Here is a 25,603-nt window from a genome sequence, read left to right as displayed (position 1 = left end):
GGAATCCTCAAAAGCAGCAAGGCAGCCTATTTGTGGAACTGCAGGGGATGGAGGAGATACTAAGCAAGTATTTTGCATCAGTGTTTACTATAGAAAAGAACATGGAAGATATAGAATGTGGGGAAATAGATAATGACATCTTGAAAAATGCCGATATTACAGAGGAGATGGTGCTGGATGTCTTAAAACTCATAAAGGTGGATAAATCCCCAGGACCTGATCAGGTGTACCCTAGTACTCCGTGGCAAGCTAGGGAAGAGATTGATGGGCCCCTTGCTGAGATATTTGTATATCAATAATCATAGATGAGGTGCTAGAAGACTGAAGGATGGATAACATGGTGCCACTGTTTAAGAAAAGTTGTAAGGAAAGCCAGCAGCTATAGACCAGTGAGCTTGACAACAGTGGTGGGCAAGTTGTTGGAGGGAATCCTGAAGGACATGATTTAGATGTATTTGGAAAGATAAGGACTGATTAGGGATAGTGCGTGAGAAATCATGTCTCATTAACATGATTGAGTTTTTTGAAGTAACAAAGAGGATTCATAAGGGAAGAGCGGTGGACATGTTCCATATGGACTTCAGTAAGGCTTTCAACAAGGGTCCTCATGGTAGACTGGTTAGCAAGGTTAGATGGAATACTGGGAGAACTAGCCATTTAGACAGAACTGGCTCAATGGTAGAAGACAGGGTGGAGGTGGACAGTTGCCTTGAAACTGGAGGCCTGTGACCAGTGGTGTGCCACAAGAATCGGTGCTGGGTCCACTGCTTTTCGCCAGTTATATAAATGATTTGGAGGAGAACAAGCAGGTACAGCTAGTAAGTTTACAGATGACACCAAAATTGGAGGTGCAGTAGAAGAAGGTTACCTCAGAGTACAACGGGATCTTGATCAGATGGACCAATGGGCCAAAGAGTTTAATTTAGATCAATGTGAGGTCCTGCATTTTGGAAAGGCAAATCAGAGCAGGACTTACACACTTAATGATAAGGTCCTAGGGAGTGTTGCTGAACAAAGAGACTTTGGAGTGCAGGTTCATAGCTCCTTGAAAGTAGAGTTGCAGGTAGATAGGATAGTGAAGAAGGCATTTGGTATGCTTTCCTTTAGTGGTCAGAACATCCAAGTATAGGAGTTGGGAGGTCATGTTGTGTCTATATAGGACATTGGTTAGGCCACTTTTGGAATATGGTGTGCAATCTGGTCTCCCTCCTATTGGAAGGATGTTGTTAAATTTGAATGGGTTCAGAAAAGATTTACATGGATGTTGCCAGAGTTGGAGGATTTGAGCTATAGGGAGAGGCTGAATAGGTTGGGGCTGTTTTCCCTGGAGCGTCAGAGGCTGAGGGGTGACCTTATAGAGATTTACAAAGTCATGAGGGGCATGATTAGGGTAAATAGACAAGGTCTTTTCCCTGGGGTTGGGGAGTCCAGAACTATTTGGCATAGGTTTAGGGTGAGAGGGGAAAGATTTAAAAGGGACCTAAAGGGCAACGTTTTCACAGAGAACATGGTGCATGTATGGAACGAGTTGCAGAGAAAGTAGTGGAGGCTGGTATAACTACAACATTTAAAAGGCATCTGGATGGGTATATGAATAGGAAGTGTTTAGAGGGATATGGGTCAAGTGCTAGCAAATGGGACTAGATTAGTGTAGGATATCTGGTCGGCATCGATGAATTGTTTCCATGTTTCACTTCTCTATGACTGTATGACTCTATTACTAGAGACTGATGATTGATCAAATTCCTGAAGGACAATGAACTCACTGAAAACAAACTGTAAAATGTGGTATTTCCTGGGTACTCTACTGTGACAACACCACAACAGAACTTATTTCATTCAGAGTCGAAGAGATACCATCAAGAGCTGGATGCACAGTGTCCTGTTGTGTAGAAAAGGACTTGAGATAACAGGCATTAATGGAGACAGGAAATAAAATAATTAACAGTACAATATGGTCGATGAGCCAAATTCCAGTGGGAGGAAAGGAAGGGAGATATAAAACAAGCTTACGACTGTTCAATGCAGAAGAACCTAATGAAAGAGACTGAGATCAATTCTCCGAAAGGCTGCCTAAAGCTGAGACTTCAAGAAGGACTATCCTTGCACCAGGCTTGATCAACTGGAGGACAGATGGGGAATACTGCATGCACACACACTAGAATCGTTTAGTTTGTGTAACTATGATATTTTGTTAGTAGATTGTTCTTAGTACAATAAAGCATTGTGATTGTTCAAACGGAAATTGGTGTGTCGAGGTTGTTACTCAATATCATTCCAAGTACTTGGGACACCCTTCCACACAGGTCAACAATGCAGAGTTGCTTCAGTGTGATTTGGACAAGTTGAGTAAGGGGGCAAATACATGCGAGATAAAGTATAATGTGGATTGATGTGAGGTTTTCCACTTTGATAGCAAAAACAGTAAAGAGGATTATTACCTGAATGTGATAGATTGGGAAAGGAGGAAGTGCAACGGGACCTGGGTGTTGTTAACCAGTCATTGAAAGTTCCAGCAGGCTGTGAAGATGGGAAATGGTATGTTGGCTTTCATAGCGAGTGGATTTGAGTACATAAGCAGGATGTCTTGCTGCAATTCTACAGAGTCTTGGTAAGATGTGGAGTATTGTGTGTAGTTTTTTCACTCCTTATCTGAGGAACAATTTTCTAACTATGGAGGGAGTGTAATAAATGTTTACCAGCCTGATTCCTGGGGTGTCAGGATTGACCTATGAAGGACTGGCGTTTAAAAAAATGAAGCAGGCAAAGGGGGAAATCTCATAAAATTATAACAGGTATAGACAGAGTAAACACTGGAAGGATATTTCCGATGACCACGAGCCTGGGCCCAGTCCAGAACTACGGTCATCAGTCTAAGGATAAAAGGTAGGCCTTTTAGGATTAAAATAAAGAGAAATTTGTTCACCCAGACAATGGTAGGCCTGTGGAATTCTCTGCCATGGAAACCATGAATGTTTTCAAGAAGGGGATAGATATAGTTCTTTAAGTTAAAGGAAACAAAGAGTATGAGGCAAAAGTGAGAACTGGGTACTGAGTAAGAATATCAGCCATCATCATATTGAATGGCAGAGCCAGCTTGAAACGCCAAATGGCCTTATCCTTTTCCTACTTTCTAAGCTTCTATGTTTCTCATTGTTGGTGTCCAAGTCAGCTCTTAATTCCTCTACCTTTAGGTCAAAAAAGCTTGAGTCCCACTTTCTCCAGAGATATGGCACATTTCCAGACAGGTTAATTAAAAGCATAAAACAGACTGGAACAGACTAGAGGACAGAAGATAAACTTTCTAGGAGTGACAGATTAGATACTGAAATGTTCTCTTCCCCAGAAAGTGTAATGCATTACTGACTAATGTTGTAGGTGCTGATTCTCTGTAGGTCTTCAAGAGGGATGTAGACCGGTTCTTAATTGGGACAGAGATTACATCATATAGAAGGTTCAGTTTTATAGACAACATCTACATCTCGCAATCTCTTGGGCTGAATTCAAATACTTGAGGATAATCACTGCTTTCTGGATAAGAGCTTTCTTCCAAATCCCTTATTTGATTTTTTTACTGACCATCTTATCTTGATTGGCATTAGTTTTGTTCTCCTTCACAATTGCGAACACTTGATCTGTGTCTATTCAAAATCTTCCATAATTTTAAAGACCTCAATGAGATTACCCCTCAATCTTGTCTTTTCAGGTGGAAAGACACCCAGCCTGTTCTTCATCTCCTGATAGGTATATCTCCTCATTTCTGATATCATCCCTGTAAATATTGTTGCATCTCAATTGGTGCCTTCATTTTATTTTGCAATTTATCAATTTACACCCCTCCCAATTAAACTCCAACTCATACTCTGACTGATTGATAAGCCTCCCAGTTTACAAGTACAATGATATGTACTTGACATCTGATTTCCAGCTCCTCCTTCATTTACATTCCTTGATTTAAACCACTCCCAGTTTACACCCCTTGTGTTAACATCTCCCAATTTACACAACATACTTTAAGTTCATTCCAGTGCTTCCCATGCCTTACTTTTGAGCAGAATGGTGGTTCAGGCACTGCTGCCACACAGCATCAATGACCTGGGTTTGATACCAGTCTCAGGCAATTGCTTGTGTGGAGTTTGCACATTCTGCCCATGTCTGCAAGAGTTTCCTCCAGGTGCTCCAGTTTCCTCCCTCTGTCCAAAGATGTGCATGTCAGGTGGATTGGCTGTGGGACATGCAGAGTTACAGGGATAGAACTGGTGTGTGTAGGATGCTCTTTGGAGGGACGGTGTGGACCCGATGAGCCAAATGGCCTGTTTCCACACTATAGGGATTATAGGATTCATTGGACAGAAAAGGGTGTAAAACCGGTTGCCAATATTCTAACTCATTTCCTGCTCCAAACCAAGATTTATTCACCCCCCCACCCCACTCTCCCCCAACCCCCGTGCTGGAGTTTTCAGAAAGGTAACAGAGAAGGTTAATGAGGGTAATGCTGTTGATGTGATCCTAAAGGAATTTATCACAGTGCCGCACAACAAACTGGCGGGTAAAGTTAGAGCTCAAGAATAAAATGAATATTAGAAACATGGAATCAAAGTGCGTGAATAACAAGAAACAGAATGAACTAATTAATGATATTTTTCAGATTGGAGGCTGAGGATAAAGGCTGAGTTCCCAGGAGTTGACATTAGATCAAGCTCTAGGTCATTAATATGGCCTTGCTCTTTCTGAGCAAGGCCATATTAATGACCTAGAGCTTGATCTACAAAGGCAGAATTTCTACAGTGGCAGATGATATGAAACTTGGAAGCATTGTGAACTGTGAGGAGATAAACATGTTGGTGAAATGGGCAGAAATTTGACAGATAAAATTCAATGCAGCGAAATGTGAAATGATTCATTTTAATGGAAACAGTGCAGAGTAGAATACAAAACAAAGTGTACAATTCTAAAGGGGGTACGGGGAAGAGGAACCGGGGTGTAGGGGTGCAAAAATCAATGAAGGTGATCAGGCAGGTTCAGAAACCAACTAATAAACCATACTGCATGCTAGGCTTTATTAATAGAAACACAGATTACATAAGGAAGAAAGTTATCGTAAACTTGTGTAGAATTATTTTGGCACCTCACTAAAGGAAGGAATTGAAGGCATAAGAAAGGTTGCAGAAAAGATTCTCAAGCATGGTTCTAGGGAGTGGAACTTCAGTATGTCGATGGTTTGGAGAAGTTGGGAGTGTTTTCCTTGGAGAAGAGATGATTGGGAGGAGGTATGATAAAAATATTCAAAGTCATGACAACTTGCATAGAGTAAATAGGGAATATTATTTCTATTGGTGGAAGAAGACATAGATTTAAGGTTAATTAGCAGAGAAGCAAAGGCAACTTGTGAAAGAACTTTTGCGTGCAGTAAATGGTTAGGATGTGGAATGCATTGCTGGAGACAGTGGCAGATTCAATTGAAGCATTCAAGGGACATTGAATTATTATTTGAAATGAAAAATATGCAGGACTATGGGAAGAAGGTGAGGGACTAAGAGTAGGCGAACTGCTTCTTTGGAGAGTTGCACAGGCTGAATGGCCTTCTGCTGTACTGTAACCATCCAGTAATTTACATAAGCTTCAACAACATTACTGTTTCAGTTTTTTCTATTTGCTGATTTTAATTCCACGTTTCCATATTCGCCTTAGCTCAAACATACAATTGCTTACCTTTATGGTGCCAATACATAAAGCATACAGCAGCGTTACAGCAAGTAAACTGCGAGAAAAGCCATACAGTGATGAGATTAGCCCTGTTGTAGCTGAAAGACACAGGTATGGATGTTAGGTTATTGTTAAATGTCACAAAATTCTCCACAGCCAATAATCATCACCGCATTCCCTCTAGAGAAGCATCAACTGTGTTAGCTACAACCACTTTTCCCCAGGCCCTTGTGGAACAGAGGTGCACAAAGTAAATCCAAATAGACTTGCAAAAAGCAAATTAATTGCAATAAAGTAAGTGTGAGGTAATTAATTTCAGCAGGAAGAATAAATATATCACATAATTGTTTGGATAATAAATGTCTAAATAGGGCAGAGAAGTAGGAGGATCTGAAAGTATTAGTACACAAGTTACTAAAAGTAGTAATGCAGGTTAAGGCCATAAAAAAGTGAATCAAACAGTGGAGTATATTTCCATTGGGATAGATTTGGAAAGCACAGGACTAATGCTAAATTCATACAAGAACCATTATTAGGTCACACTTGGCATACTGTGCACAATTCTGATCTTCCTTTTATCATCAGGATATAGAAGTATTTGAGGACGTGCAAAACATTTAGAAGACTGACATTAGAACTAGGAATTTAAAACTATTAGAATGGACTGAGCAGGCTAAGACTCTTCTCTAGAAAGAAGAAAACTGTGGGGTGGGTTGAAAAAGTAATTTAAAATCCTGAAATGGTTAATATGGTAAAATATAGATGTGCAGGGAGATCAAGATCACTAAGTGTCATGAATTTAAAATGGTCATTTATAAATCCAAAAGAAAATTCAGGAGAAAAGTCTTTAATTTGAATTTTCTACTACAAAAATTAATTGAGGTGAATAGCATATATGAATTTAAGAGGAACCTAGATAAGTACATGAATGAGAAAGGAATAGATGGATATTTTTAATCAACCTGTTTGGATATGTCCCAACACACCTTTGGAGACTTGAACCAGAATCTTTTGGCTCGGAATTAGGGCCTATTTCACCACAGGAGTCCCAAGACCTGAACACAATTTATGGATTCAAAATCCAGCACGGAACCTTCCATAGGAATAGGGTGGTTGCTCGGGTGGGATGGGGCTCATGTGGAGCACAAATACTAGTATGCACCTACTAGTCTGACTGACTTGATTTTATGCTGTATATTTGTGGAGGTAATGGCTAATGATATATCTTTAGAATATTAATCCAGAGACCCATGTAATGTTCTGGGGATCTGGGTTCAAATTCCTGCTATTTGAATTTTAATTCAATAAAAATCTGAAATTAAGGGTCTAACGATGACCATGAAACCATTGCTGATTGTTGGGGGAAAAGCACTTCTAATTTATTAATATCCTTCAGGGAAAGAAACTGTCGTCCTTATTCGGTCTGGCCTACATTTAACTACAGACCCCACAGCAAAGTGGTTAACTCTCAAATGCCTCTGGGTGATTAGGGATGGGCATTAAATATTGGCCTACCCAGCGATACTCACATCCCATGAACAAATTTAATAACAAATTCTATTTTATTTTGAGAACCTTATATCAATACTGCAGTACGTTCACAATTGAAAAGCACAGAGCCAATACAGAAAGGATTGCCATTTAATGACAGAAACAAACTTTAAATTGATTAAAGATTCCAATTGGACTGATTGGAAACCTGCAGTCCCCAATTACTCACTATCCAGTTTATTACTGGCTTAATAATAGAGAAAAAGATATCAACTAGTTTCAATGGTAGTAACAACCCTGATCAAATGAGACATTATCATGCTGACTCGTTGCAGTTTGGAAGTGGCTCTGACTACTCTGACAACAATTAGAAAAAGCAATTGGGGAGGGGGTGCTTGCCTGGGAATTAGGCTGAGAAAGAATGACCCAGGCACTAGTTATAGTTTTACAATGGGGCAAATGAGAATACAACAATGGCAGTTCTCTAGATTGCAACACTAGAAGAGAATGCTGAAATGTAACATACCCTGAAGTCTACATGAAGCCTTCAGAGCAAATAATTGTCTTCTTACTTTAGAAGATGTGCACTTGGGATTGATTTAATATACTTCAGTAAAATAGTGAAAGATGTAGATAATGCTAATGTGGGTCATTTATTTTGACTGAATATGCTTGGAAGACGCAAAGATGGATGCTTATGATAACATAAATCCAGATATGAGTTGTATGTTTGGCAGCTGTTCTTTTTCCAAAGAATAGTAACACACTGCCAGCCTGTGCAATGAACACGAATTCAGTGGATTCCTTGAAATAAGAACCAGGTCTGTTTCTGGCTGGAGTTGAGCTCACTTGCACATGGTACCTCATTATTTAAATCAGAACCAAAGTATTCTCAACGAATAGTTTCCACTGCTTAAAGGGCTCAGTGAGATATTTTTCAGTAATTGTCTAAGATTTTAATTGTTCTCTAGTCCTTCCCAGAGATAGTGAAGTGGTGGGTGTCTGTATTGTGAAGCCGAAAGTATCACAACTGAATGGGATAGGTCAGATGAACCTGAGGGCTTTTCTATCTTTTCCATTATTCTTAAACATGCATCAATGTGAGATTGCAAAGTTGCACAATACTTTGAAAAATAAGCATAGGCTACAATCATCTTACAATTTCCATATAGCAATGACCGCAGCTTTGCAAATGCAATATTCGTACAACAGAAGACAAAATGTATCTTGCTAAATTATTGAGACAGTTTGCTTCCCTTTGTATCAAGAGATGACTCTATGGTGGGATCCAGTAACCCAGGCCTTTTCACACCTCTCAATTACACCTACTTTACATCTCTATCCCCCCTTTACTACCATTAGCATTCCATTTGTCTTTCCCTCTGGGCACCCTCACAATCTGTTCCATTCACTCCTCCATCCCTTCTGTCAATCGCATATAAACCACGGTTTCCCAGCCCCCATCAGTTCTGAAAAAGTCATACCACATTAAATCCATTTCTCTCTCCACAGATGCTGCTTGACCTGCTGAGGTCCTCCAGCATTTTATGCATTTTTTGTCAGATTTCTAGCATTTGTAGTCTTTTGCTTATAAACATGTATTCTAAATTAGATACAATCCAGGGAACATACATTTTAGAGTGAAACGTAAGTAGTTTTTTATTTGGTTTATTCGGAAAAAAAACTTGTATGATACATACCAGATCCACCAAAGATGTGCATATCTATTTGTTCCAACAAGTATGTCAGAAAGGTATTTATTTGTGGAAGAAGACCCAGTAGGAAAATGATAGGGAAACACTGTGTGAACCCTATAACAGAAGATAGAACAAGGTGAAAGCAGCAGGGTAGAGAGTACAGAGAAGGCAAAAGAATCGAAAAAACAGCAAGGGCAACAGGAATATAACACCCGTGAAGGAAACAAGAATGGCAATCAAAGTAAGGCAACAGGAATTGAATCATTGAACCTTACAACACAGAAAGAGGCCACACTGACTATTGGTGCTTGAATTGACCCTTTGAAAGAGCTTCGAGGAGAAAGTGAGGTCTGCAGATGCTGGAGATCAGAGCTGAAAATGTGTTGCTGGAACAGCGCAGCAGGTCAGGCAGCATCCAGGGAGCAGGAGAATCGACGTTTCGGGCATAAGCCCTTCTTCAGGAATGAGGAAAGTGTGTCCAGCAGGCTAAGATAAAAGGTAGGGAGGAGGGACTTGGGGGAGGGGCGTTAGAAATGCGATAGGTGGAAAGAGGTCAAGGTGAGGGTGATAGGTCAGACTGGTGTGGGGGCGGAGAGGTCAGGAAGAAGATTGCAGGTTAGGAAGGCGGTGCTGAGTTCGATGGATTTGACTGAGACAAGGTGGGGGGAGGGGAAATGAGGAAACTGGTGAAATCCGAGTTCATCCCCTGTGGTTGGAGGGTTCCTAGGCGGAAGATGAGGCGCTCCTCCTCCAACCGTCGTGTTGTTGTGGTCTAGCGATGGAGGAGTCCAAAGACCTGCATATCCTTGGTGGAGTGGGAGGGGGAGTTGAAGTGTTGAGCGACGGTTGGAGGAGGAGCGCCTCATCTTCCGCCTAGGAACCCTCCAACCACAGGGGATGAACTCGGATTTCACCAGTTTCCTCATTTCCCCTCCCCCCACCTTGTCTCAGTCAAATCCATCGAACTCAGCACCGCCTTCCTAACCTGCAATCTTCTTCCTGACCTCTCCGCCCCCACCCCAGTCTGACCTATCACCCTCACCTTGACCTCTTTCCACCTATTGCATTTCCAACGCCCCTCCCCCAAGTCCCTCCTCCCTACCTTTTATCTTAGCCTGCTGGACACACTTTCCTCATTCCTGAAGAAGGGCTTATGCCTGAAACGCGATTCTCCTGTTCCCTGGATGCTGCCTGACCTGCTGCGCTGTTCCAGCAACACATTTTCACCTTTGAAAGAGCTGTCAAATTATGTCCTGAACATCAGGTTTTCCCCCCAAAAGCTCTGCAAATTAGAACTCTGTGTACATATAAAATTGTCTTTTGAAATTCCTATGTAATCTTCCTCAGCATATTTTTCTACAGCATTCATTGCACAGTAATCAGGTAAAGGGTCTGTGGCTGCTTGTTCTCCACACCCTTAGGGTCAGCACACACAATTCAAACATCTTCTTTCTTAGCTGAGATCATTAAACTCAGTCCCAGTACAGGATTGAAACCAAGGCTTTTCTGGACTGATTGGGCCAGTATCATGCCAAACAATACAGTTAAATACAATATATGTCATTTTAATTCATTGATCCAACTGAGAAAATATAGATGTGTTTAGTTGAAATCTTTCAGCTTTTTCTGAATTACTCACGAAGGATATGTCACAGCATTATTGTTGCTCAGCAGGTGTTAAAAGCCCCAGGGCATTCCTTTGTTCTAGAATATCAGCCTTGTCATTTTATATCTATAACACGGTGGTTGCCATGGGTATGTGCAACAGTGTATAACTAAAAGAAGTTATTATTGTATGTTCACCGGGAGAAAAATTAATGCATAATTTTTAAAGCCTTTAGAGGAAGACAGACAGGTAAAACGAATTGCAATCATGTGAGATCATCCTCTCTACAGTTAAGAACTGAGAACTTGAGCTGAGCTATTAGGATGTAGGGAATAAACATCAAGAATTTTCTCTAATCCGTCCAAGCCATAGCTGTATTATATGGGATATTATGGTGAATAAAGGACAAGTAGGGATAATGGCAATAGAAGTCACAGTGAGGGCAGCAGAATAGTGGACACGGTATGGACAATAGAGGATGCAACAAGGCATCAGGGACAGAAAGCACAGGGAGTATCAACAAATTTTGCTTCACTGTTCTATGAAAAACTAAGGGAATGATGTACTGTCAGAGGAGTACTGTCAGAGGAGAAGTACTGTAGAAGTACTGCAGTACTGGAAGGCAGCACCAAGGAACTGCTGCAACATTAAAAAATTGGAGCAGGAGCAGCTGTTCAGTCCGGCAAGCTTGCTCCATCATTCAATATAATCATGGCTGATCTGGTTGTGGCTTGAATTCCACTTTCCATACCTATCCCCAAATATCTTTTGGCTCCTTTGCAAGTCAAAAATCTGTCTAACTTGGCCTTAAATATATTTGGTGATAGTTCTCTCTCTAGGGTAGTACATTTCAAAGATTAACAACCTCTGAGAGAAGAAATTCATCCTCATTTATAGCTTATAAACCAGACCCGTTAATTTGAAACTGTGCCCCCTAATTCTAAATTCACACGAGTGGAAACATCTTCTCAGAATCAGCTGTGTCAATTCACTCCCCCTCTCCCCTCACTCCAGAATCTCATGTGAGTCAATAAGATCATCTTTCATTCTTCTAAATTCCAAAGAGTATAGGTCCAGCTTGTTCAACCTTTCATCATAAGGCAAACCTTTCAGCCCAAGAATCAACCTAGTGAATCTGCTTTAAGTTTCCTCTCATGCAAATATAAGTCTCATAAAATAAGGAAATCAAAACAGTATGCATTACTTAGGCGTGTTTCATCAATAGCCTTTAGAGATATGCACCCGCTGAAGTTATCATAAAGGATCCACCTCATCAATCTCACCCCTTGCCTCAGGTTAAACTCACCATCAGTCATCACTCTTTAATGAGAGAGCCTATGAACCTCTGGCAACCATACATTTCCCAGATAAGTTTTTTTTATATACATTATCCCCTGCTTCTACCTTGCAACATTGAGAGTAGAACAATCTACTCTCAAACATCAGCAAAAGATGGAAGGTGTGGTCAACAGTGCAACCAAATGGATACTGAAGCAGCTTGCATTCAGACAATATTCAGGTTTGGACTGATAAGGAACAAATAACATTTGTACACACAAATGTCAGGCAATATTCATTCCCATTTGGAGAGAATCCAACCATCATCCATTGACATTCAACTGCACAACCATTGCTGAATCCTCCACTATCACATCCTGAGGGTTAACGCTGACCAGAAATTGAAGCAAACCAGTAATATGTGGCGACAAGAACAGGTGAAAGGCTGGAAGTTCCATAGCAAATAACTCATCTCCTGTCTCTCCAGTACCTATCCATAATCTACATGTCACAATGTGATAGAATATTCCTCACTTGCCTGGATGAGTGCAGCTCCAAAAACAATTAGGATGCTCGAGACAATCCAGAACAAACAACCCACTTGATTGGTGCCCCATCTAATACCTTTAACAATCGCTCCTTCCACCACTGATGCACAGTGGCAATAGTGTATACAATTTGCAAATAAGATTTACCACATCAATTCTTCTTGGACAATACCTTCCAAAACTGCAACTTCTACCACATAGATGGACAAGGATAATAGATACATGGGAACACCACCCTTGAAAGAAATCCCTCAAGTCATTCACCATCATAACTCGGAACTACATCATCATTCCTTTACTGTCTCTAGATCAAATCTTGGGCCAAACTCCATCTCTAATTGCATTGTGGGTGTACCTATACTGCATGGACTGCAGAGGTTCAAAAGGGCAGCTCACCAGCATCTTCTCAAGAGCAACTAGGGATGGGCAATAAATGCTGGTTAAGTCAGTGACACACACATCCTGTGAATAAATAGAAAAAAAATTTCAATGACCTGAAACTTATTGTCACCAAGAGCAGATGCCGACAGTTTTGCAACAATATATTCAGATCCATACCACAATCTCTGAAAATTACTCGAAACACACAAAAATGAAATTCTGGACAAGATACTTAATCTGGTTTGGCTACATTTTCTGTGTATAATTTCTGTCGACTCCAGGCACAAACACCTCTCTACACTTCCCTAAAGAATGTCAGTTCATATATCATCTGGCAAAGGAAGCAAAATTCTTCATCTCTTCGAGAAAAATGTTTTTCATGTGCATCTGTGAATCCTAACTCTGCTTACATTAGATGGCAATATTACTGAGTTCACAACAAAAATGAAACTCTTAATCTGATACATCACATAACTGTTTAAAAGTATTATCTAGTTTATGTGAAGACTCAAAATGACATCAGCTTCTCCTCTTACCTAAAGGTACAGATAACTGTAAATGCAACATAATTACATATATAGAATTGACAGCAATGATACATATAGCTCATGGCAATGAATAAAGAATGACAGGCACTAGTTCCCAATAATAGCATATTTCTCCCTTTTAGGCATGTCTGGTGAATTATTGTCTGAGACATCTATAGCTGCATCTTGGCATTTCCCCCATATTCTTTCTGTACTGGATTTTAATAATCTCAAAATCTAATCTCAGTGGTGGAGAAGTTACTAGAGAGAATTCTGGGGGACAGAAATATATCTACACTTGGAGAGACAAGGATTAATCAGGAATAGTCAGTATGGATTTGTTAAAGAAAGGTTGCGTTAAAAAACTGGATTTTTTTTTTCTCAGAAGGTGGCCAGGTGTTTTGATGCATGTAATTCATTTGATGTGCTGTGCATGGATCCCATCATATACTAAGATATAAGGCCAAGTGGCACATTGGATCCAAAACTGACAGAGTGGGGAAACAGAGGGTGATAGCTGAGGGATATTTCTGTGACTGGAAGTCTTTACCCAGTGGGGTTCTGCAGGGTTCAGAACTCCACGGGGTCCTTTCTGTACATTAATCAGTTAGACTGAAATGTATGATTGAGAGATTCAGGATGCCACAAAAATTGGCAGAGTAGTAAATAGTGAGGAAGGTAGCCATAAGCTGCAAGGAGATGTCAACAGACTGGTCAGCTGGGCAGAGCAGTGGAACTCAATCTGGAAAAGTGCGAGGTAATGCACTTGGGAGGGCTAATAAAGCAAGAAATTACACTATGAATGGCAGGACTCTGTAAAGAACTGAAGATCATAGGGATCTTGGTGCGCATATCTACAAATCCTTCAAAACAACAGTGCAGGTATTGAACGTAAGAGCATGGAATTGTATAAAATGCTGGTTAGCCACAAACGGAGTGCTGTGCAGTTCTGGTCACTACATTACAGGAAGGAGGTTATTGCAATAGAGAAGGTGCAGAGGAGATTTACCAGCATGCTATTTGGCTGATGGGTCAGAACTATGAGGACTCATGAGAACTATTGGATAAACTAGGATTTTGTTTTAGAGCAGCCAAGGTTGAGATAGGACCTGATAGAATAAGATTGTGACATGCACAAATAGAGCAGATAGGCATTTTTCCCATTATAGTGAGGTCAATACTTGGGGGCATAGATTTAAGATAAGCAGAGAGTTGAGGAGAATATTTTTCACTGAGGGTGGTAGGAATCTGGATCTTACTGGCTGAAAGAGCTGTTGAACCAGAAACTCTTGTAACATTAACCAATACTTAGAATCAGAATTAACCTTATTGTCACATATACCTACATGAGTACAGTGAAAATTTACAAGTTGCCATTTACAACGTCATCATAGATATCAAGGTTTCTAGATGCAGATTATTAAGTACAAATTCTTAAGGAAAATTTAGAAAATAAAGTCCAGTAATAAATTAGAAAAATAGAGAATTAAGAATTCAAAATAACAGTCTTCTAACCCAATCAACACCAGGCTTCATCTCATAGAGATGCTGGGACTTGAGACTTACTTTGCCAGAGTCTCAAGGGCAATGGATCAAAAGCTGGAACATGGGATTCATGTAGTCAGATCTTTGTTTACCATTGTGAACACAATGGGACATATGGCCTCCTTCTGCGATATAAAAATCTATGATTTGAGCAATCTGAATCAGATTAGAGTCCTGTGCCTTGCTTCTAAATTAGACAACTATCGTGTCAAGGTCCGCTCAAGAAACCGGAGCCCAAATAAAGACTCTACTACAGTAATACAGTACTAAGGGTGTGCTGCACTGCTGGAAGTGTCATCTTTAAAATCAGGCATTAACCTGACTACCTCTCAGATACAGATAAGAGATCTCACAACCATTATTCAAAGAATTTAGTAGTGCTCTTTCTGGTGTCCTAGCTAATTTGCCTCTCAACTAACAGATTATTTGCTGATTATACACTCAATTTGTTGAAGCTTCCTGTGCCCAGACAGGTTTCCCCGTTTCTGACGTTACATAAGTCCCCGCACTTCAAAACAGTATGTAATTAGCTGTACAACATTTTGGGATGTTTGAAGGGAGGAAATATATTACATAAATGCAAGTCTTTCTTTTTCCCCCAAGGTTGAAGCAATATATTTACATGCAGTTAATCAATGAAAATGTGAGCAGAGACCAGAGCTTTGTATGATTACCACAATGAGCATGTCAACCACATATTTAATGACTAACTGGCAACTATGTGCATTGACTCACCGATAATAAAATCTCTGGCAAGAGCAAAGTTTTCTGGAGATATTAATCTGATTCCATACAGAGTAGAAATTGGAAGTTGAGTGGACTTACTCCCAAGATCGAAAACCCACACAAGGCTACAGCAGATTGAAAAATAAATAGATCTACTGTATGCAACAATTCTGTTGTGACCCTGGAAGAAACACAGATAAAAAATAAAGTCCGTTATAAATGTATGCATGTGTAGGGACTTTATTAACACAGAAGGAGAGTACACAAACAAGTAAATTAGGCAAAACCTATATAAAGCACTCATTGCACAAACATTATATTCAATTCTGGACATTCCACATTAAGGATGTCAAAGCCTTGGAGAGGATGAAGAAAGAATTTTTAGAACAATAACAGGGATAATTTTATGGAAAGACTGAAGAAGCTGATTTCTTTTACCTTAGAGTAGAGAACATTAAGGGAAAATTTGACAAAGGTATTTAAAATGTTTGAAGAGTCGATAAGAGTTCAGGAGCAGTACATTCCTGTGAGAATGAATGATAGGCATGGCAAGTTATGTGAACCTTTGAATTTTTTCAATGTTGACCAGGGGCGATACAACTTTTGTCAAAAAGGAGAAGGAAGCATACATAAGGTTGAGGAAGATGGGAACTAACAAAGCCCTTGATGTGTGTAAGGAAATTAGGAAAAAACTTAAGAAAGGATTTAGAAGGGCTAAAAAGGGTTATGAAAAGTCATTAGCAAACAAGATTAAGGAGAATCCCAAGATTTTTTATACATATATAAAAAGCAAGAGGATAGACAAAGGAAAGAATGTATGTGTGGAACCAGAAGAGGTAGGTGAGGTCTTAAATGAATACTTTATATCAGTATTCACCAAAGAGAAGGAATTAGTGGAGAATTATCTCAGGGAAGGAAATGTCAAATTTCTAAGTCAAGTTGCGATTAAAAAGAAGTCTTGTGTGTCTCGAGAAGTATTAAGATGGATTATTCCCTGGGCCCTGATGGGATCTATCCCAGAATATTGAAGGAGGCAAGAGAACAAATTGCTGCAGCACAGACAGATATCTTTGTATCATCTTTGGCCATAGGTGAGGTCCAAAATAGCTAATGGGGAATAGCTAATGTTGTCCCATTGTTTAAAAAGGGTAGCAGGGATAATCCAGGAAATTACAGGCCCGAGAGCCACACATCAGTGGTAGGAAAATTATTGGAAAAGATTCTCAGGGACAAGATCTATAAGTAATAATTCAAAACTAATTAAAATAAAATAAGGACGGGCGGGGTAAGGTGATGTGTTGTTTCTGCATGATGTGGTTGCTGCTGGATCACATTGTAGTTCCCAGTGACCATGTTTGTAATAAATGTTGGTTGCTGGAAGAACTCCAGCTCAGAGCTGATGAGCTGGAGTCTGAGCTTCAAATATTGCGACACATCAGGGAGGGGGAAGAGTTACCAGGAGACAGTCACACCCTTTAGACTAACTAACTCGAATTCAGCCAGTGGTCAGGGACAGGAGAGTTTGGCTATGAGTGAGGCAGGTGGAGGGATCCTGGAGGTAGAGTTGCAGAAGCCTCAGCCCCTGTCCTTGTCGAACAGGTTCAAGAGTTTTGCTCCCTGTGTGGATGGTAACGGGGACTGCAGGGAGGATGAGCTGACCGACTGTAGCACCTTGACGCAGGGAGCCATTTAAGTGGGAGGAAAGAAGAGAAATGTTGTTGTAATTGGAGATATTATAGTTAGATGCACAGATACTGTTCTCTGTGACCAGTAAGAGTCCTGAGGATTGTGTTGCCTGCCTGGTGCTCGGGTTCGGGATATCACATCTGGGCTACAGAGGAACTTGAAGAGGGAAGTAAAGGTCCAGTGGTCGTAGTCCACGTAGATACCAATGACATAGATAAAACTAGGGTAGAAGTTCTGCGAAGGGAGTATGAACACTAAGGAGCTAAATTAAAAAGCAGAACCAAAAAGGTAATAATCTCTGGATTACAAGTGAGCCACGAGCTAATTGGCAAAGGGTCAATAAGATCAAGCTGGTAAACACTTGACTCAAAGATTGGTGTGGGACAAATGGGTTTGAATTCATGGGGCATTGGCACCAGTACTGGGGAAGAAGGGGCCTATTCCAATGGGACTGTCTTCATCTGAACCATGCTGGGACCAGAGTCCTAGCAAATCGCATAACTAGGGCTGTAGACAGGGCTTTAAACTGTGGGGGGTGTGGATCAGTTATAGGTAAAATTAGAAAACCCAAATTAAAGGAAGAGGTAAGACTGCAGAACTCAGAAGACGTTATTTAAACTAACACACACACAAATAGGACAGATTGTATCGAAAGGGTTAGCAATCAAATTTCAAGCGCACTGGACAAACGAATGACAATGAGATGAGGGACGGTTAATATAGAATGGAAGTTGTTATATCTGAATGCATGCAGTGTAGGAATAAGGTAAATGACTTTGTAGTGTAGATTGAAATTGGCAGATATGACATGGTGGGCATCACAGAGACATGGCTGCAATGGGATCAGGATTGGGAGCAGAATGTTCAAGGATATACATCCTATCGAAAAGAAAGACAAGTGGGCTGAGGGGGTGGGGTTGCCTTATGGATAAGAAATAAGATTAAATCAATAGTAAGAAACGAAGTAGGGTCAGCTGGTGTAGAATGTGTGTGGGTAGAATTAAGGAACCGCAAAGGTAAAAGAAAACCATATTGGAGTTACATACAGGCCTCCAAACGTAGTCAGGAGCTGGGGTGCAAGATACACCAGGAGAAAAAAAAGAGGTGTAGGAAAGGCAAAGTTACAGTAATCTTGGGGGATTTCAATATGCAGCTGGACTGAGAAAATCAGGTTGGTGGTGGTTTGCAAGGAAAGGAATTTGTGGAATGTCTACGAGATGGCTTTTTGGATCAGCTTATGGTGGAGCCACTAGGGAACAGGCAATACTAGATTTAGTGTTGTACAATGAGTCAGACTTGATAAGGGAGCTTAAGGTGAAGGAACCCTTAGGGGGCAGTGATCATAATATGTTGAATTTACTCTGCAGTTTGAGGGGGAGAAGATAGGATCAGAGGTAACAGTATGACAGCTGAATAAAGGCAACTACAGAGGCATGAGGGAGTTGCTGGGTAGAATTGAATGGGAGAGGAGCCTAGCAGAAAAGACAGTAGAACATCAATGGCAGGAGTTTCTGGGAGTAATTCAGGAGACACAGTAGAGATTCATCCCAAGGAAAAAGCAGTATTGAACAGGAAGGATGAGGCAACCATGTTGATGAGGGAAGTCAGGGATAGCATAAAAGAAAAAGAGAAAGCATATAATGTGGCGAAGGGCAGTGGGATACCAGAGGATTGGGAAGCTTACAAAGACCAACAAAAAAAGAAATAAGGAGGAAGAAGATTAAATATGAGGGTAAGCTAGCTAGTAATATAAAGACAGTAAGAGTTTCTTTAGATACATAAGAAGCAAAAGACAAGCAAAAATGGACATTGGACTGCTGGAAAATGACGCTGAAGAGATAGCAGTGGGAAACAAGGAAATGGTTGAAGAACTGAATAACTACTTTGCATCAGTCTTCATGATGGAAGACACGAGTAATATCTCAAAAATTCAGGAGGCAGAGCTGAGTATGGTGGCCATCACCAAGGAGAAGGTGCTAGAAAAACTGAATGGCCTGAAGGTGGATAAATCACCTGGACCAGATAGACTACACCCCAGAGTTCTAAGCTGAAGAGAAAGTGCAGGTGTTAGTGGTGATCTTTCAGGAATCCCCAGACTCAGGAAGGGTCCCAGAGATCTGGAAAATCACTAATGTGGCACCTCGTTTAAAAAGGGAGTACGACAAAAAACAGAAAATTATAAACCAGTTAGCTTAACCTTGGTCATGGGTAAGATCCTGGAATCCATTGCGAAGGATGAGATTTCTAAATACTTGGAAGTGCATGGTAAAATAGGGCAAAGTCAGCATGGTTTCATCAAGGGGATGACAAATCTGCTAGAATTCTTTGAGGAAGCAATGAACAGGTTAGACCAAGGACAGCCAACGGATGTTATCTATCTGGACTTCAAGAAGGCCTTTGACAAAGTGCCACACAAGAGGCTGAGTAAGTAAGGGTCCATGGTGTTAGAGGCAAGGTGCTGCCATGGATAGAAGCTCGGCTGTCTGGCAGAAAGCAGAGATTGGGGATAAAAGGGTCCTTCTCAAGATGGCAGCCAATGATAAGTGGTGTTCCGCAAGACTCAGTGTTGGGACCACCACTTTTCACATTAACGATCTAGATGAAGGAACTGAGGGCATTCTGACTAGCTTTGCAGATGATACAAAAACAGGTGGGGGAAGGTAGCATTGAGGAGGCAGAGAGGCTACAGAAGGATTTGGACAGGTCAGGAGAGTGGGCAAAGAATGGCAAATGGAGTACAATGTGGGAAAGTGTGAGGTCATGCACTTTAGTAGGAAGAATAGAGGGATGGACTATTTTCTAAATGGGGAGAAAATTCAGAAGTCTTAAGTGCAAAGAGACTTGGGAGTTCTAGTCCAGGATTTTCTCAAGGTAAACTTGCAGGTTGAGTCAGTAGTTAAGAAGGCAAATGCAAGGGATGTACTTCTGAGGCTCCATAAGGCTCTCGTCAGACCACATTTGGAGTACTGTGCGCAGTTTGGGGCCCCATATCTCAGGAAGGATGTAACAGCCCTGGAGTGTGTTCAGAGGAGGTTCACAAAAATGGTCCCAGAAATGAAAAGCTTAACATATGAGGAATGTTTGAGGACTTTGGGTCTATACTCGATAGAGTTTAGAAGGATGAGGGGGGATCTAATTGAGCATACAGAACACTGAATGGCCTGGACAGAGTAGATGTTGGGAAGATGTTTCCATTGGTAGGAGTGACAAGGACCCGAGGGAACAGTCTTAGAGTAAAGGGAAGACCTTTTAGAACGGAGATAAGGAGAGACTTCTTCAGTCAGAGAGTGGTGGATCTATGGAATTCATTGCCACAGAAGGCTGTGTAGGCCAGTTTATTGAGCATATTTAAGACCAATAAATATAAGTACATTTAAGGTAGGTTCTTGAGTATCAAGGGGATCAATGATTATGGGGTTCAGAAACTTATCAGTCATAATTGAATGGTGGAGCAGATATGATGGGCTGAATGGTCTAATTTCTGCTGTTATCTCTTATGGTCAAAGTATTTAGAAGCAAATGGATTGATTAGGGATAAACAGCACGGTTTTGTGCGGGAGAGATTGGTGCTTCACTAACTTGATTGAGCTTTTTGAGGAGGTGATGAAGATGATTGATGAAGGAATAGCAGTTGATGTTGTCAATATGGACTTCAGTAAAGCCTTTCACAAGGTCCATCATGCCAAATTGGCACAAAAGGTGAAGTCACACATTAGCAAGTGAGCTGGCAAGATGGATACAGCATTGGTTTAGTAATAGGAGGCAGAAAGTAGCATTGGAAGGATGCTTTTCAGAATGGAGGGCTGTAACTTGTGGTGGTCTACAGTGATCAGTACTGGGACCTCTGCTGTTTGTGATCTACATAATTGATTTGGAGGAAAATGTAGTTGGTCTAATTAGTGAGTTTGCAGATGATACAAAGATTGGTCAAGTTGTAGATAGTGAGGATGATTGCCAGAGGACACAGCAGAATATAGATCAGTTGGAGGCATAGGCAGAAAAATGGCAGATGGAGTTTAATCGGACAAATGTGAGTTGATGCATTTTGGAAGGTCAAGTACAAGTGGGAATTATACAGCGAATGTCAGAACCCTTAGGAGTATTGATATGCAGAGACATCTGGGTGCACAGGTCCACAGATCACTGAAGGTGCAAAGGTAGATAAGGTAGTAAAAAAAAAAAGGCCTATGGCATGCTTGCCTTCATTGGAAGGGGCATTGAATATAAGAATAGACAAGTGATGTACAGCTTTATAGAACTTTAGTTAGGCTACACTTGGAATATTGCACAGAGTTCTGGTCATTACACTACCAGAAGGATGTGGATGCTTTGGAGAGGTTACATAAAAGGTTTACCAGGATGTTCCCTGGTATGGAGGATTTTAGCTATGAAGAAAGGTTAGATCAACTGGATTTGTTTTCACTGGAATGCAGGGGGTTGAAGGGCAACCTGAAAAATGTTTATAAGCTTGTAAATGGCATGGCAAGAGTGGAAAATATGAGGCTTTTTTCCCAGGATGGAGGGGTCAATTACAAGGAGACACAGGTTCAAGATGCAAGGGGGGAAATCTATAAGAGATATGCAAGGCACATTTTTCCACACAAAGGGTGGTGAGTGCCTGGTACATATTGCCAGAGGTGGTGATGGAAGCAGACACAATAATAGCATTCAAGAAGCACTTGGATGAATACCTGAATAGGAAGTGAAGACAGTTTTAATACGGAAGGGCAAAATATGTTGGTGCAGGCTTGGAGGGCCAAAGGGCCTGTTCCTGTGCTGTACTGTTCTTTGTTATTTTTGATAAAGCTTGTTGGGCCTATGTTAACTCCTTGGAGGAGTTGTTCAATTAATCCCAACCTTTTTCTATAGTCCTGCAGTGTTCCCTACTTCAAGAATTTACACAATTCTTTTTTGTAAGTTACTCTTACATATGTTTCTTGCAGCCTTTTGGGAAATATATTTCGGATTATAGCTATTCAGGGGCGGTGACAGAATGTAGTGAATCTATCGGGAAGACCTTTCACGTGATGAAACAAAGGGATCGGTTAAAGTGTGTCTGCTTTAATGCAAGAAGTGTCAGAAATAAGAGTGATGAACTTAGAACATGGACCAGTATTTGGGACTATGATGTTGTGGCCATAACGGAGATGTGGGTTTCACAGGGCAAGAATGGTTGCTAGATGTTACAGGGTTTAAAATGTTTAAAAAGAACAAGGAGGGTGGAAAAAGAGGAGGGAGTGTAGCATTACTAATTAGAGAGTGTATCATAGCTACAGAAACGAAGGTTGTTGAGGAAGGTTTGTCTACTGAGTTAGTATGGGTGGAAGTTAGGAACAGCAAGGGAGCAGCCACCTCATTGGGGATTTTCTACAGACCATCTAATAACAGTAGGGAGATTGAAAAACTCATAAACTGGCAGATTTTGGAAAAACGCAGGTGTCGCACGGTTGTTGTTATGGGTGACTTCAACTTTCCCAATATTTACTGAAACCTCTTTAGTGCAGATAGTTTGGATGGAGCAGTTTTTGTCAGGGGTGTTCAGGAAGGTTTCCTTACACAGTACGTATATAGGCCGACGAGGGGAAAGACCATTTTGGCTTTGGTGCTTGGCAATGAGCCAGGACAGGCATTAGATCTTGCAGTGGGACAACACTTCGGTGACAGTGACCAGAACTGCCTCACATTTAGCATCGCCTTGGAGAGGGAATGGAGCAGTTACCAAGAGAAGATATTTAATTGGGAAAAAAGAAGTTATGATGCTATCAGACAGGAGTTAGGAAGTACAGACTGGGAGCAACTGTTACACAGAAAGGCACAACTGACATGTGGAGACTATTTAAGGAGCAGTTGTTGCAAGTGATGCACAAATTTGTTCCTCTGAGACAGGCAAGAAGGGGGAAGATTAAGGAGCCTTGGATGATGAGAACAGAGGAGCTTCTCATCAAAAGGAAGAAGGCAGCTTATGTAAGGTGGAGGAAGCAAGGATCTAGCACAGCTTTCAAGGATTACAGGCTTACTAGAAAGGAGCCTAGAAATGGACTGAGGAGAGCCAGGAGGGGGCACGAAAAAGGTTTGGCAGAAAGGATTAGGGAGAATCCAAAGGCATTTTACTCACGCGTGAGGAATAAGAGAATGATCAGGGAGAAGTAGGGCCAGTCAGGGTTGGAGTAGGGAACTTGTGTGTGGAGTCTGAGCTGATAGGGGAAGCCTTAAATGAGTTTTTGCTTCAGTTTTCATTAAGGAAAGGAACCTTGTTCTGAATGAGAACTTTGAGGAGCTGGGATACAGGCTTGAACAAATCAAGATTGATGAAGTTGATGCGCTGGAAATTTTGGCAAACATTAAGATTAATAAGTCCCCAGAGCCAGACCAGATTTATCCCAGGTTGCTTCAGGAAGTGAGAAAGGAGTTTGCTAAGCTGCTGGCAAAGATCTTTGTTTCCTTACTCTCCATGGGAGTCGTACCAGAGGATTGGAGGGAGGCAAATGTTGTTCCTCTTTTCAAGAAGGAGAATAGGGAAATCCCTGGCAATTATACACCATCAATCTTATGTCTGTGGTCAGCAAGGTTTTGAAAAGAATTCTGAGGGATAGGATTTATGACTATTTGGAAAAGCATAGTGTGATTAAAGGCAATCAGCATGGCTTTGAGAAGGGCAGATCATGCCTCACAAATCTTATTAAGTTCTTTGAGGAGGTAACGAGACAGGTCAACGAAGGTCAAGCAGTGAATGTGGTGTATGTGGACTTCAGCAAGACACTTATTAAGATTCCCCAAGGTAGGCTCATTCATAAAGTCAGGAGGTATGGGATACAGGGAAATTTGGCTGTCTGGATTCAGAATTGAATGGCTGACAGAAGGCAGAGAGTAGTTATAGATGGCAAGTATTCTGTGTGGAGGTCAGTGGTGAGTGGTGTCCCGCCAGGCTCTGCTCTTGAGCCTCTGTGCTTTGTAGTTTTTATAAATGACTTGGATGAGGAGGTTGAGGGTTGGTTTAGTAAATTTGCCGATGACACAAAGGTTAGAGGTGCTGTTGACAGTATTGAGGGCTATTGCAGGCTGCAGCACAACATAGACAGGATGCAGAGCTGGGTTGAGAAATGGCAGCTGGAGTTCAACCTGGATAAATGCAAAGTGATGCATTTTGGAAGGTCAAATTTGAATGATGTATATAGGATTAAACACAGGATTCTTGACAGTGTGGAGGAACACTTGGTGTTCAAGTGCATAGATCCTCAATGTTGCCACCCAAGTGGATAGGGTTGTTCAGAAAGCATATGGTGTTTTGGCTTTCATTAACAGGGGTTCAAGTTTAAGAGCTGCAAGGTTTTGCTGCAGCTCTACAAGTCCCTGGTGAGACCATACTTGGAATATTATGTCCAGTTCTGGTTGCCCTATTATAGGAAAGATGTGGAGGCTTTGGAGAGGGTGCAAAGAAGGTGTACCAGGATGCTGCCTGGATTGGAGAGCTTGTCTTATGAAAATAAGTTGACTAAGCTCGGACTTTTCTCTCTGGAGAGAAGGAGAAAGAGAGGTGACCTGATCAAGGTATACAAGGTAATGAGAGGCATGAATAGAGACAATAGCAAGAAACCTTTTCCCAGGGCAGGATTGACTGGCACGAGGGGTCATAGTTTTAAGATATTAGGTGGAAGGTATAGAGATGTCAGAGATAGGTTCTTTTCACAGAGTTGTGAATGCATGGAATGCAGTGCCAGCGGTGGTGGTGGAAGCAGAGCCATTAGGAACATTTAAGCGAGTGCTGGACATGCACATGGACAGCAGTGAATTGAGGGGTGTGTAGGTTAGGTTATTTTAATTTAGATTAAGAATAATCCTCGGCACAACATCGTGGGCCGAAGGGCCTGTTCTGTGCTGTACTTTTCTATGTTCTATGTTCTAATTCACCACATTAGAAATAAATTCTCATTTCTCCCTAATTTCTTTGTCAATTATTTTAAATCTATGCCCTTTGCTTATGACCCACATATCAATTGAAACAATTTCCACTTCTCTATTGTCAATGCCTCTTAACATTTTGAAGATCTCTATGAGAGATTCCCTTAATCTTCTCCTCTCCAGGTCAACAATCTCAACTCATTTCATTTCTCCATTTTGATTTGTGTGGTTGTTTTAAGTTTACAGTGAAATGCTTTGTTGTCCTTGAATCCAGGTACAGTCAAAAAAGTAGAAGCAGTTGTCCATGTTATCAGGTACACTGAGACCAGTGTATTGTATCCAACATCTCCATGTCTAAGCAGATGGATCAGAGACCAAACCAGGACCTGCTTAGTTATAATTCAACTTTTACTTACTAAGATAGCATGACATCTCTGCATCCTGTAACATCCAAACTGAAATAGGGCATTCAGCCCCCCAAAATTGAATAGTCAGACATGAATAAACACCATT

At 41.0% G+C, this 25,603-nt stretch overlaps 1 protein-coding gene across 5 annotated transcripts in view; it reads right to left on the bottom strand.

Annotated features, from left to right (window-relative positions):
• LOC122548604 (pecanex-like protein 1) overlaps nt 1-25,603 on the bottom strand; it is a 281,969-nt gene that overhangs the window by 157,117 nt on the left and 99,249 nt on the right. For 4 of the 5 annotated variants that reach the window (XR_015752841.1, XM_087978544.1, XM_087978557.1 and 1 more), the window contains 3 exons: nt 15,515-15,686; nt 8,898-9,008; nt 5,713-5,804 (listed from right to left, as the gene is read on the bottom strand). Coding sequence is in view for 4 of the 5 variants with exons in the window: in XM_087978544.1 (XP_087834670.1) it covers nt 5,713-5,804; nt 8,898-9,008; nt 15,515-15,686 (375 nt within the window). In the remaining variant the exon portion in view is untranslated. The remainder of the gene's footprint in view (nt 1-5,712; nt 5,805-8,897; nt 9,009-15,514; nt 15,687-25,603) is intronic. The other variant, XM_087978548.1, reaches the window with a different exon arrangement.

This window comes from Chiloscyllium plagiosum, unplaced genomic scaffold, assembly GCF_037043375.1.
Source record: "Chiloscyllium plagiosum isolate Xiang-an unplaced genomic scaffold, Cpla_swu_hap1 HiC_scaffold_3, whole genome shotgun sequence".
In the NCBI taxonomy this organism is placed as follows: Eukaryota; Metazoa; Chordata; class Chondrichthyes; order Orectolobiformes; family Hemiscylliidae; genus Chiloscyllium; species Chiloscyllium plagiosum.
The sequence above is the reverse complement of the archived record's forward strand: the minus strand, read 5'-3'. Positions and strand labels throughout refer to the sequence as shown.